General features: G+C 50.1%; 1 protein-coding gene across 1 annotated transcript in view; it reads right to left on the bottom strand.

Annotated features, from left to right (window-relative positions):
* KCND1 (potassium voltage-gated channel subfamily D member 1) overlaps positions 1–14,324 on the bottom strand; it is a 110,732-nt gene that overhangs the window by 59,770 nt on the left and 36,638 nt on the right. Inside the window, exons 3-4 of the mRNA XM_069747937.1 lie at positions 1,119–1,281; positions 848–931 (exon numbers count right to left, since the gene is read on the bottom strand). Of these exons, the coding sequence (XP_069604038.1) occupies positions 848–931; positions 1,119–1,281 (247 nt within the window). The remainder of the gene's footprint in view (positions 1–847; positions 932–1,118; positions 1,282–14,324) is intronic.

The raw sequence follows: 14,324 nt of genomic DNA on the forward strand, positions 1-14,324 counted from the left end.
TCTCTGACCTCTGAGGAGGCTCCGATTTCGCCCTAAGAGCTCGTCTACATCTCTTCACCTTCCTCCTTCCTATACCAGCTGCCAATATAACGTCTTGTCCTTATTCCGTCCCCACTGCCGAATCCTTCGCTATTGATTTCCCTGCAGTGCAGGACTTCACAGCTTCTCTCTCGCACATTATGTTTCAGTAAAAAAAAAAAATGCAGATTAAACGTTATGTGCCTTGGCTTATATCAGATCTTGCTCTAGTCACATCCAGAGCTGCATTTATAATTCTGCTGATTGTCAGAGAGCAGCTCTGTAGCGAGTATATCCCTCCAAGAGACAGAACTTTTTTGTAGCCGTATGGGGTCTTGTTTTTTGGAGGATGAGTTGTAGTTTTGAATTGCGGAATTGAATTTACCGTATAATATAGTGATAAGTAAGAAAAAATGACAAATTCTGTAAAATGCAATTCCGAATTGTTATTTTTTTGTTTTGTTTTTTTTTATTTTTTTTATGGTGTTTGAGTGGAAAAAACAACAGCACAGTAAACTTCTCCAGGCCCGTGTGAGTATGGCGATACCATGGCAAGTGGATAACAGCAGCAATCGGAGTGACCTAGCTCCGATTGCTGCTGTTAGACATTAATGCCAGCTGTGTAATACAGCCAGAATCTGCTGTCATGGAGCATTGAGGGGTTAAAAAGGCAGGGTTTTATTTGCAGCACCAACAGGTCACTAGGTCTTGTCCAGGTATTTCAGATGCAGGACTAGCGCAGAGAACTGGAAAAAAAGCTAAACTCTGGTTTCCTTTGTAGGTTTTTACGTTTACCTCCATCCTACCTATTCCCACGTGCCGCCCTCACCTCCAGGCCGCCGCTCTCCTTATAGCGCAGGAATGCGTTGGTCGTGTTACTCTTTGCCAGTCTAATCCTGGCCAAACGGATTTTCTGCAAAAAGCAAAAGAAACAAAAATGAGACGATAATTGACAACATTGACTTGTCATTTCAGATAAATATTTGGTTAAGGAGGGCACTGTTGCATTACTGTCTATAGATATTACAGCAAGACACAATGGTGAGAAGTGGTACTGAAATTGTAGAGAAAAGTGAAGCAAACCTCAGGTGCGGCCTCACCTGCTGCGCCCGCCGCTTGTCAGCTCTCTGGTTCTGGTGATATATGCGGCTGAAATTCGAGACGATGACAGGGACAGGCAGAGCGATCACCAGCACTCCACTGAGCGAGCAAATGGAACCAAAGATTTTCCCAGCTATGGTGTCCGGGACCATGTCTCCATATCTGAGGGAAGAGGGAGGGAAGTGTAAGTGCACGGACACAGCGGACCCTACGTGTTCCGTTATAGCGAGTGGTCACATATCAGGACTATGAGCCAACCCTGTGTGTTCCGTTATAGCAAGCGTCCACCTATCAGGACTATGAGCGGACCCTGCGTGTTCCCTTATAGCGAGCGTCCACATATCAGGACTATGAGCGGACCCTGCATATTCCCTTATAGCGAGCGTCCACATATCAGGACTATGAGTGGACCCTTCATGTTCCCTTATAGCGAGCATCCACATATCAGGACTATGAGCGGACCCTGCATGTTCCGTTATAGCGAGTGTTCACATATCAGGACAATGAGCCAACCCTGTGTGTTCCGTTATAGCGAGCGCGTCCACATATCAGGACTATGAGCGGACCCTGCATGTTCCCTTATAGCGAGCGTCCACATATCAGGACTATGAGCGGACCCTGCGTGTTCCCTTATAGCGAGCGTCCACATATCAGGACTATGAGCGGACCCTGCATGTTCCCTTATAGCGAGCGTCCACATATCAGGACTATGAGCGGACCCTGCATATTCCCTTATAGCGAGCGTCCACATATCAGGACTATGAGCGGACCCTGCATATTCCCTTATAGCGAGCGTCCACATATCAGGACTATGAGCAGACCCTGCATATTCCTTTATAGCGAATGTCCACATATCAGGACTATGAGCGGACCCTGCGTGTTCCCTTATAGCGAGCGTCCACATATCAGGACTATGAGCGGACCCTGCATATTCCTTTATAGCGAACGTCCACATATCAGGACTATGAGCAGACCCTGTGTGTTCCCTTATAGCGAGCGTCCACATATCAGGACTATGAGCGGACCCTGCGTGTTCCCTTATAGCGAGCGTCCACATATCAGGACTATGAGCGGACCCTGCATATTCCCTTATAGCGAGCATCCACATATCAGGACTATGAGCGGACCCTGCATATTCCCTTATAGCGAGCGTCCACATATCAGGACTATGAGCGGACCCTGCATATTCCCTTATAGCGAACGTCAAAATATCAGGACTATGAGCGGACCCTGCGTGTTCCCTTATAGCGAGCGTCCACATATCAGGACTATGAGCGGATCCTGCATGTTCCCTTATAGCGAGCGTCCACATATCAGGACTATGAGTGGACCCTTCATGTTCCCTTATAGCGAGCGTCCACATATCAGGACTATGAGCGGACCCTGCATATTCCCTTAGAGCGAGCGTCCACATATCAGGACTATGAGCGGACCCTGCATATTCCCTTTTAGTGAGCGTCCACATATTAGGACTATGAGAAGACCCTGCGTGTTCCGCTATAGCGAGCGTCCACATATCAGGACTATGAGCGGACCCTGCATATTCCCTTATAGCGAGCGTCCACATATCAGGACTATGAGTGGACCCTACGTGTTCCGTTATAGCGAGCGTCCACATATCAGGACTATGAGCGGACCCTTCATGTTCCCTTATAGCGAGTGTCCACATATCAGGACTATGAGTGGACCCTGCATATTCCCTTATAGCGAGCGTCCACGTATCAGGACTATGAGCGGACCCTGCATATTCCCTTATAGCGAGCGTCCAAATATCAGGACTATGAGCGGACCCTTCATGTTCACTTATAGCGAGCGTCCACATATCAGGACTATGAGCGGACCCTTCATGTTCCCTTATGGCGAGCGTCCACATATCAGGACTATGAGCGGACCCTGCATATTCCCTTATAGCGAGAGTCCACATATCAGGACTATGAGCGGACCCTGCATATTCCCTTTTAGTGAGCGTCCACATATCAGGACTATGAGCGGACCCTGCGTGTTCCGTTATAGCGAGCGTCCACATATCAGGACTATGAGCGGACCCTGCATATTCCCTTATAGCGAGCGTCCAAATATCAGGACTATGAGCGGACCCTGCGTGTTCCCTTATAGCGAGCGTCCACATATCAGGACTATGAGTGGACCCTGCATGTTCCCTTATAGCGAGTGTCCACATATCAGGACTATGAGCGGACCCTGCGTGTTCCGTTATAGCGAGCGCGTCCACATATCAGGACTATGAGCGGACCCTGCATATTCCCTTATAGCGAACGTCCACATATCAGGACTATGAGCGGACCCTTCATGTTCCCTTATAGCGAGCGTCCACATATCAGGACTATGAGCGGACCCTTCATGTTCCCTTATAGCGAGCGTCCACATATCAGGACTATGAGCGGACCCTGCATATTCCCTTATAGCGACGAGCGTCCACATATCAGGACTATGAGCGGACCCTGCATATTCCCTTATAGCGAGCGTCCACATATCAGGACTATGAGCGGACCCTGCATATTCCCTTATAGCGACGAGCGTCCACATATCAGGACTATGAGCGGACCCTGCATATTCCCTTATAGCGAGTGTCCACATATCAGGACTATGAGCGGACCCTGCGTGTTCCGTTATAGCGAGCGCGTCCACATATCAGGACTATGAGCGGACCCTGCATATTCCCTTATAGCGAGCGTCCACATATCAGGACTATGAGCGGACCCTTCATGTTCCCTTATAGCGAGCGTCCACATATCAGGACTATGAGCGGACCCTGCATATTCCCTTATAGCGAGCGTCCACATATCAGGACTATGAGCGGACCCTTCATGTTCCCTTATAGCGAGCGTCCACATATCAGGACTATGAGCGGACCCTTCATGTTCCCTTATAGCGAGCGTCCACATATCAGGACTATGAGCGAACCCTGCATATTCCCTTATAGCGAGCGTCCACATATCAGGACTATGAGCGGACCCTGTGTGCTCCGTTATAGCAAGCGTCCACATATCAGGACTATGAGCGGACCCTTCATGTTCCCTTACAGCGAACGTCCACATATCAGGACTATGAGCGGACCCTTCATGTTCCCTTATAGCGAGCGTCCACATATCAGGACTATGAGCAGACCCTGCATATTCCCTTATAGCGAGCGTCCACATATCAGGACTATGAGCGGACACTGTGTGCTCCGTTATAGCTAGCGTCCACATATCAGGACTGAGTGGACCCTGCATATTCCCTTATAGCGAGCGTCCAAATATCAGAACTATAAGCGGACCCTGCATATTCCCTTATAGCGAGCGTCCACATATCAGGACTATGAGCGGACCCTGCATATTCCCTTATAGCGAGCATCCACATATCAGGACTATGAGCGGACCCTGCATATTCCCTTATAGCGAGCGTCCAAATATCAGGACTATGGAGCGGACCCTGCATATTCCCTTATAGCGAACGTTCACATATCAGGGTTGCGAGTTCAAGAGAAAGAAAAGTAGCGCACACCTCGGTCCAGACGAAAAACTTTTACTTTAAAAGGACATCTTACAAAGGAAGGCGGGCGGGAGGAGACGTGTTGGGGGAAGAAGGACAATATAGGACTTATAGCGAGCGTTCACATATCAGGACTATGAGCAGACCCTGCATATTGCCTTATAGCGAGCGTCCACCTATCAGGACTATGAGCAGACCCTGCATATTCCCTTAGAGCGAGCGTCCACATATCAGGACTATGAGCGGACCCTGCATATTCCCTTTTAGTGAGCGTCCACATATCAGGACTATGAGCGGACCCTGCGTGTTCCATTATAGCGAGCGTCCACATATCAGGACTATGAGCGGACCCTGCATATTCCCTTATAGCGAGCGTCCACATATCAGGACTATGAGCGGACCCTGTGTGCTCCGTTATAGCGAGCGTCCACATATCAGGACTATGAGCGGACCCTGTGTGCTCCGTTATAGCGAGCGTCCAAATATCAGAACTATAAGCGGACCCTGCATATTCCCTTATAGCGATCGTCCACATATCAGGACTATGAGCGGACCCTGCATATTCCCTTATAGCGAGCATCCACATATCAGGACTATGAGCGGACCCTGCATATTCCCTTATAGCGAGCGTCCACATATCAGGACTATGAGCGGACCCTGCATATTCCCTTATAGCGAGCATCTACATATCAGGACTATGAGCGGACCCTGCATATTCCCTTATAGCGAGCGTCCAAATATCAGGACTATGGAGCGGACCCTGCATATTCCTTTATAGCGAACGTCCACATATCAGGACTATGAGCGGACCCTGCATATTCCCTTAGAGCGAGCGTCCACATATCAGGACTATGAGCGGACCCTGCATATTCCCTTTTAGTGAGCGTCCACATATTAGGACTATGAGAAGACCCTGCGTGTTCCGCTATAGCGAGCGTCCACATATCAGGACTATGAGCGGACCCTGCATATTCCCTTATAGCGAGCGTCCACATATCAGGACTATGAGTGGACCCTACGTGTTCCGTTATAGCGAGCGTCCACATATCAGGACTATGAGCGGACCCTTCATGTTCCCTTATAGCGAGTGTCCACATATCAGGACTATGAGTGGACCCTGCATATTCCCTTATAGCGAGCGTCCACGTATCAGGACTATGAGCGGACCCTGCATATTCCCTTATAGCGAGAGTCCAAATATCAGGACTATGAGCGGACCCTTCATGTTCACTTATAGCGAGCGTCCACATATCAGGACTATGAGCGGACCCTTCATGTTCCCTTATGGCGAGCGTCCACATATCAGGACTATGAGCGGACCCTGCATATTCCCTTATAGCGAGCGTCCACATATCAGGACTATGAGCGGACCCTGCATATTCCCTTTTAGTGAGCGTCCACATATCAGGACTATGAGCGGACCCTGCGTGTTCCGTTATAGCGAGCGTCCACATATCAGGACTATGAGCGGACCCTGCATATTCCCTTATAGCGAGCGTCTACATATCAGGACTATGAGCGGACCATGTGTGCTCCGTTATAGCGAGCGTCCACATATCAGGACTATGAGCGGACCCTGCATATTCCCTTATAGCGACGAGCGTCCACATATCAGGATCATGAGCGGACCCTGCATATTCCCTTATAGCGAGCGTCCACATATCAGGACTATGAGCGGACCCTGCGTGTTCCGTTATAGCGAGCGCGTCCACATATCAGGACTATGAGCGGACCCTGCATATTCCCTTATAGCGAGCGTCCACATATCAGGACTATGAGCGGACCCTTCATGTTCCCTTATAGCGAGCGTCCACATATCAGGACTATGAGCGGACCCTGCATATTCCCTTATAGCGAGCGTCCACATATCAGGACTATGAGCGGACCCTTCATGTTCCCTTATAGCGAGCGTCCACATATCAGGACTATGAGCGGACCCTTCATGTTCCCTTATAGCGAGCGTCCACATATCAGGACTATGAGCGGACCCTGCATATTCCCTTATAGCGAACGTCCACATATCAGGACTATGAGCGGACCCTGTGTGCTCCGTTATAGCGAGCGTCCACATATCAGGACTATGAGCGGACCCTTCATGTTCCCTTACAGCGAACGTCCACATATCAGGACTATGAGCGGACCCATCATGTTCCCTTATAGCGAGCGTCCACATATCAGGACTATGAGCAGACCCTGCATATTCCCTTATAGCGAGCGTCCACATATCAGGACTATGAGCGGACCCTTCATGTTCCCTTATAGCGAGCGTCCACATATCTGGACTATGAGAGGACCCTGCGTGTTCCCTTATAGCGAGCGTCCACATATCAGGACTATGAGTGGGCCCTTCATGTTCCCTTAGAGCAAGCGTCCACATATCAAGACTATGAGCAGACCCTGCATATTCCCTTATAGCGAGCGTCCACATATCAGGACTATGAGCGGATCCTGTGTGCTCCGTTATATCGAGCGTCCACATATCAGGACTATGAGCGGACCCTTCATGTTCCCTTATAGCGAGCGTCCACATATCAGGACTATGAGCGGACCCTTCATGTTCCCTTATAGCGAGCGTCCACATATCAGGACTATGAGCGGACCCTTCATGTTCCCTTATAGCGAGCGTCCACATATCAGGACTATGAGCGGACCCTGCATATTCCCTTATAGCGAGCGTCCACATATCAGGACTATGAGCGGACCCTGTGTGCTCCGTTATAGCGAGCGTCCACATATCAGGACTATGAGCGGACCCTGCATATTCCCTTATAGCGAGCGTCCAAATATCAGGACTATGGAGCGGACCCTGCATATTCCTTTATAGCGAACGTCCACATATCAGGACTATGAGAAGACCTTGCGTGTTCCGCTATAGCGAGCGTCCACATATCAGGACTATGAGCGGACCCTGCATATTCCCTTATAGCGAGCGTCCACATATCAGGACTATGAGCGGACCCTTCATGTTCCCTTATAGCGAGCGTCCACATATCAGGACTATGAGCAGACCCTGCATATTCCCTTATAGCGAGCGTCCACATATCAGGACTATGAGCGGACACTGTGTGCTCCGTTATAGCGAGCGTCCACATATCAGGACTGAGTGGACCCTGCATATTCCCTTATAGCGAGCGTCCAAATATCAGAACTATAAGCGGACCCTGCATATTCCCTTATAGCGAGCGTCCACATATCAGGACTATGAGAAGACCTTGCGTGTTCCGCTATAGCGAGCGTCCACATATCAGGACTATGAGCGGACCCTGCATATTCCCTTTTAGTGAGCGTCCACATATCAGGACTATGAGAAGACCTTGCGTGTTCCGCTATAGCGAGCGTCCACATATCAGGACTATGAGCGGACCCTGCATATTCCCTTATAGCGAGCGTCCACATATCAGGACTATGAGCGGACCCTTCATGTTCCCTTATAGCGAGCGTCCACATATCAGGACTATGAGCAGACCCTGCATATTCCCTTATAGCGAGCGTCCACATATCAGGACTATGAGCGGACACTGTGTGCTCCGTTATAGCGAGCGTCCACATATCAGGACTGAGTGGACCCTGCATATTCCCTTATAGCGAGCGTCCAAATATCAGAACTATAAGCGGACCCTGCATATTCCCTTATAGCGAGCGTCCACATATCAGGACTATGAGCGGACCCTGCATATTCCCTTATAGCGAGCATCCACATATCAGGACTATGAGCGGACCCTGCATATTCCCTTATAGCGAGCGTCCAAATATCAGGACTATGGAGCGGACCCTGCATATTCCCTTATAGCGAACGTTCACATATCAGGGTTGCGAGTTCAAGAGAAAGAAAAGTAGCGCACACCTCGGTCCAGACGAAAAACTTTTACTTTAATAGGACATCTTACAAAGGAAGGCGGGCGGGAGGAGACGTGTTGGGGGAAGAAGGACAATATAGGACTTATAGCGAGCGTTCACATATCAGGACTATGAGCGGACCCTGCATATTGCCTTATAGCGAGCGTCCACCTATCAGGACTATGAGCAGACCCTGCATATTCCCTTAGAGCGAGCGTCCACATATCAGGACTATGAGCGGACCCTGCATATTCCCTTTTAGTGAGCGTCCACATATCAGGACTATGAGCGGACCCTGCGTGTTACATTGTAGCGAGCGTCCACATATCAGGACTATGAGCGGACCCTGCATATTCCCTTATAGCGAGCGTCCACATATCAGGACTATGAGCGGACCCTGTGTGCTCCGTTATAGCGAGCGTCCACATATCAGGACTATGAGCGGACCCTGTGTGCTCCGTTATAGCGAGCGTCCAAATATCAGAACTATAAGCGGACCCTGCATATTCCCTTATAGCGATCGTCCACATATCAGGACTATGAGCGGACCCTGCATATTCCCTTATAGCGAGCATCCACATATCAGGACTATGAGCGGACCCTGCATATTCCCTTATAGCGAGCGTCCACATATCAGGACTATAAGCGGACCCTGCATATTCCCTTATAGCGAGCGTCCAAATATCAGGACTATGGAGCGGACCCTGCATATTCCTTTATAGCGAACGTCCACATATCAGGACTATGAGCGGACCCTGCATATTCCCTTAGAGCGAGCGTCCACATATCAGGACTATGAGCGGACCCTGCATATTCCCTTTTAGTGAGCGTCCACATATCAGGACTATGAGAAGACCCTGTGTGTTCCGCTATAGCGAGCGTCCACATATCAGGACTATGAGCGGACCCTGCATATTCCCTTATAGCGAGCGTCCACATATCAGGACTATGAGTGGACCCTACGTGTTCCGTTATAGCGAGCGTCCACATATCAGGACTATGAGCGGACCCTTCATGTTCCCTTATAGCGAGTGTCCACATATCAGGACTATGAGTGGACCCTGCATATTCCCTTATAGCGAGCGTCCACGTATCAGGACTATGAGCGGACCCTGCATATTCCCTTATAGCGAGCGTCCAAATATCAGGACTATGAGCGGACCCTTCATGTTCCCTTATGGCGAGCGTCCACATATCAGGACTATGAGCGGACCCTGCATATTCCCTTATAGCGAGCGTCCACATATCAGGACTATGAGCGGACCCTGCATATTCCCTTTTAGTGAGCGTCCACATATCAGGACTATGAGCGGACCCTGCGTGTTCCGTTATAGCGAGCGTCCACATATCAGGACTATGAGCGGACCCTGCATATTCCCTTATAGCGAGCGTCCACATATCAGGACTATGAGCGGACCATGTGTGCTCCGTTATAGCGAGCGTCCACATATCAGGACTATGAGCGGACCCTGCATATTCCCTTATAGCGACGAGCGTCCACATGAGCGGACCCTGCATATTCCCTTATAGCGAGCGTCCACATATCAGGACTATGAGCGGACCCTGCGTGTTCCGTTATAGCGAGCGCGTCCACATATCAGGACTATGAGCGGACCTTGCATATTCCCTTATAGCGAGCGTCCACATATCAGGACTATGAGCGGATCCTTCATGTTCCCCTATAGCGAGCGTCCACATATCAGGACTATGAGCGGACCCTGCATATTCCCTTATAGCGAGCGTCCACATATCACGACTATGAGCGGACCCTTCATGTTCCCTTATAGCGAGCGTCAACATATCAGGACTATGAGCGGACCCTTCATGTTCCCTTATAGCGAGCGTCCACATATCAGGACTATGAGCGGACCCTGCATATTCCCTTATAGCGAACGTCCACATATCAGGACTATGAGCGGACCCTGTGTGCTCCGTTATAGCGAGCGTCCACATATCAGGACTATGAGCGGACCCTTCATGTTCCCTTACAGCGAACGTCCACATATCAGGACTATGAGCGGACCCTTCATGTTCCCTTATAGCGAGCGTCCACATATCAGGACTATGAGCAGACCCTGCATATTCCCTTATAGCGAGTGTCCACACATCAGGACTATGAGCGGACCCTTCATGTTCCCTTATGGCGAGCATCCACATATCAGGACTATGAGTGGACCCTGCATAATCCCTTATAGCGAGCGTCCACATATCAGGACTATGAGCGGACCCTTCATGTTCCCTTATAGCGAGCGTCCACATATCTGGACTATGAGAGGACCCTGCGTGTTCCCTTATAGCGAGCGTCCACATATCAGGACTATGAGTGGGCCCTTCATGTTCCCTTATAGCAAGCGTCCACATATCAGGACTATGAGCAGACCCTGCATATTCCCTTATAGCGAGCGTCCACATATCAGGACTATGAGCGGACCCTGTGTGCTCCGTTATAGCGAGCGTCCTCATATCAGGACTATGAGCGGACCCTTCATGTTCCCTTACAGCGAACGTCCACATATCAGGACTATGAGCGGACCCTTCATGTTCCCTTATAGCGAGCGTCCACATATCAGGACTATGAGCGGACCCTGCATATTCCCTTATAGCGAGCGTCCACATATCAGGACTATGAGCGGACCCTGTGTGCTCCGTTATAGCGAGCGTCCACATATCAGGACTATGAGCGGACCCTGTGTGCTCCGTTATAGCGAGCGTCCAAATATCAGAACTATAAGCGGACCCTGCATATTCCCTTATAGCGATCGTCCACATATCAGGACTATGAGCGGACCCTGCATATTCCCTTATAGCGAGCATCCACATATCAGGACTATGAGCGGACCCTGCATATTCCCTTATAGCGAGCGTCCACATATCAGGACTATAAGCGGACCCTGCATATTCCCTTATAGCAAGCGTCCAAATATCAGGACTATGGAGCGGACCCTGCATATTCCTTTATAGCGAACGTCCACATATCAGGACTATGAGCGGACCCTGCATATTCCCTTAGAGCGAGCGTCCACATATCAGGACTATGAGCGGACCCTGCATATTCCCTTATAGCAAGCGTCCAAATATCAGGACTATGGAGCGGACCCTGCATATTCCTTTATAGCGAACGTCCACATATCAGGACTATGAGCGGACCCTGCATATTCCCTTAGAGCGAGCGTCCACATATCAGGACTATGAGCGGACCCTGCATATTCCCTTATAGCGAGCGTCCACATATCAGGACTATGAGCGGACCCTACGTGTTCCGTTATAGCGAGCGTCCACATATCAGGACTATGAGCGGACCCTTCATGTTCCCTTATAGCGAGTGTCCACATATCAGGACTATGAGTGGACCCTGCATATTCCCTTATAGCGAGCGTCCACGTATCAGGACTATGAGCGGACCCTGCATATTCCCTTATAGCGAGCGTCCACATATCAGGACTATGAGCGGACCCTTCATGTTCCCTTATGGCGAGCGTCCACATATCAGGACTATGAGCGGACCCTGCATATTCCCTTATAGCGAGCGTCCACATATCAGGACTATGAGCGGACCCTGCATATTCCCTTTTAGTGAGCGTCCACATATCAGGACTATGAGCGGACCCTGCGTGTTCCGTTATAGCGAGCGTCCACATATCAGGACTATGAGCGGACCCTGCATATTCCCTTATAGCGAGCGTCCACATATCAGGACTATGAGCGGACCCTGTGTGCTCCGTTATAGCGAGCGTCCACATATCAGGACTATGAGCGGACCCTGCATATTCCCTTATAGCGAGGAGCTTCCACATATCAGGATCATGAGCGGACCCTGCATATTCCCTTATAGCGAGCGTCCACATATCAGGACTATGAGCGGACCCTGCGTGTTCCGTTATAGCGAGCGCGTCCACATATCAGGACTATGAGCGGACCCTGCATATTCCCTTATAGCGAGCGTCAACATATCAGGACTATGAGCGGACCCTTCATGTTCCCTTATAGCGAGCGTCCACATATCAGGACTATGAGCGGACCCTGCATATTCCCTTATAGCGAGCGTCCACATATCAGGACTATGAGCGGACCCTTCATGTTCCCTTATAGCGAGCGTCCACATATCAGGACTATGAGCGGACCCTTCATGTTCCCTTATAGCGAGCGTCCACATATCAGGACTATGAGCGGACCCTGCATATTCCCTTATAGCGAACGTCCACATATCAGGACTATGAGCGGACCCTGTGTGCTCCGTTATAGCGAGCGTCTACATATCAGGACTATGAGCGGACCCTTCATGTTCCCTTACAGCGAACGTCCACATATCAGGACTATGAGCGGACCCTTCATGTTCCCTTATAGCGAGCGTCCACATATCAGGACTATGAGCAGACCCTGCATATTCCCTTATAGCGAGTGTCCACACATCAGGACTATGAGCGGACCCTTCATGTTCCCTTATGGCGAGCGTCCACATATCAGGACTATGAGTGGACCCTGCATATTCCCTTATAGCGAGCGTCCACATATCAGGACTATGAGCGGACCCTTCATGTTCCCTTATAGCGAGAGTCCACATATCAGGACTATGAGAGGACCCTGCGTGTTCCCTTATAGCGAGCGTCCACATATCAGGACTATGAGTGGGCCCTTCATGTTCCCTTATAGCAAGCGTCCACATATCAGGACTATGAGCAGACCCTGCATATTCCCTTATAGCGAGCGTCCACATATCAGGACTATGAGCGGACCCTGTGTGCTCCGTTATAGCGAGCGTCCACATATCAGGACTATGAGCGGACCCTTCATGTTCCCTTACAGCGAACGTCCACATATCAGGACTATGAGCGGACCCTTCATGTTCCCTTATAGCGAGCGTCCACATATCAGGACTATGAGCGGACCCTTCATGTTCCCTTATAGCGAGCGTCCACATATTAGGACTATGAGTGGACCCTGCATATTCCCTTATAGCGAGCGTCCACATATCAGGACTATGAGCGGACCCTTCATGTTCCCTTATAGCGAGCGTCCACATATCAGGACCATGAGAGGACCCTGCGTGTTCCCTTATAGCGAGCGTCCACATATCAGGACTATGAGTGGGCCCTTCATGTTCCCTTATAGCGAGCGTCCACATATCAGGACTATAAGCGGACCCTGCATATTCCCTTATAGCGAGCGTCCACATATCAGTACAATGAGCGGACGCTGCGTGTTCCGTTATAGCGAGGGTCCACATATCAGGACTATGAGCGGCCCCTGCGTGTTCCATTAAAGCGAGTGTTCACATTTCAGGACTATGAGCGGAATCCGCGTGTTCTCTTATAGCGAGTGTCCACATATCAGGACTATGAGCGGACCTTGCGTGCTCCGTTATAGCAAGAGTTTACATATCAGGACTATTAACGGACCCTGCGTGTTTCATTAAAGCGAGTGTTCACATTTCAGGACTATGAGCGGACTCCGCGTGCTCCCTTATAGCGAGTGTCCACATATCAGGACTATGAGCGGACCCTGCGTGTTCCATTATAGCGAGTGTTCATGAGTCACCCACCAGGGCGTCCACATATCAGGACTATGAGCGGACCCTTCATGTACCCGGTCCGGTGTTCACAGAGGGATGTCACGGTGGCGACCCAGTTCGTGGCCCTCGGCACTCATGTAAAATGGAAATTGAATAAAGTTTATGCTTGTGACGCCACCTGTGGTATTCGGTCAGTGGGGACCGACGCTGCTTTAAGGGGTTCTCGGGGGTGATGTTATGGCAGCTAGATGGTATAACTTCCCACAGGTGAAGTGTATCCCTAGGGCTCCTGGTGTGTAGATGGAAGATGGTGAAGGGCGCAGTAAAGAACGAGGACACAGGGGTGCAGTCTCTTTACCTGGTTTAT

This window comes from Ranitomeya imitator, chromosome 2 (assembly GCF_032444005.1).
Source record: "Ranitomeya imitator isolate aRanImi1 chromosome 2, aRanImi1.pri, whole genome shotgun sequence".
In the NCBI taxonomy this organism is placed as follows: Eukaryota; Metazoa; Chordata; class Amphibia; order Anura; family Dendrobatidae; genus Ranitomeya; species Ranitomeya imitator.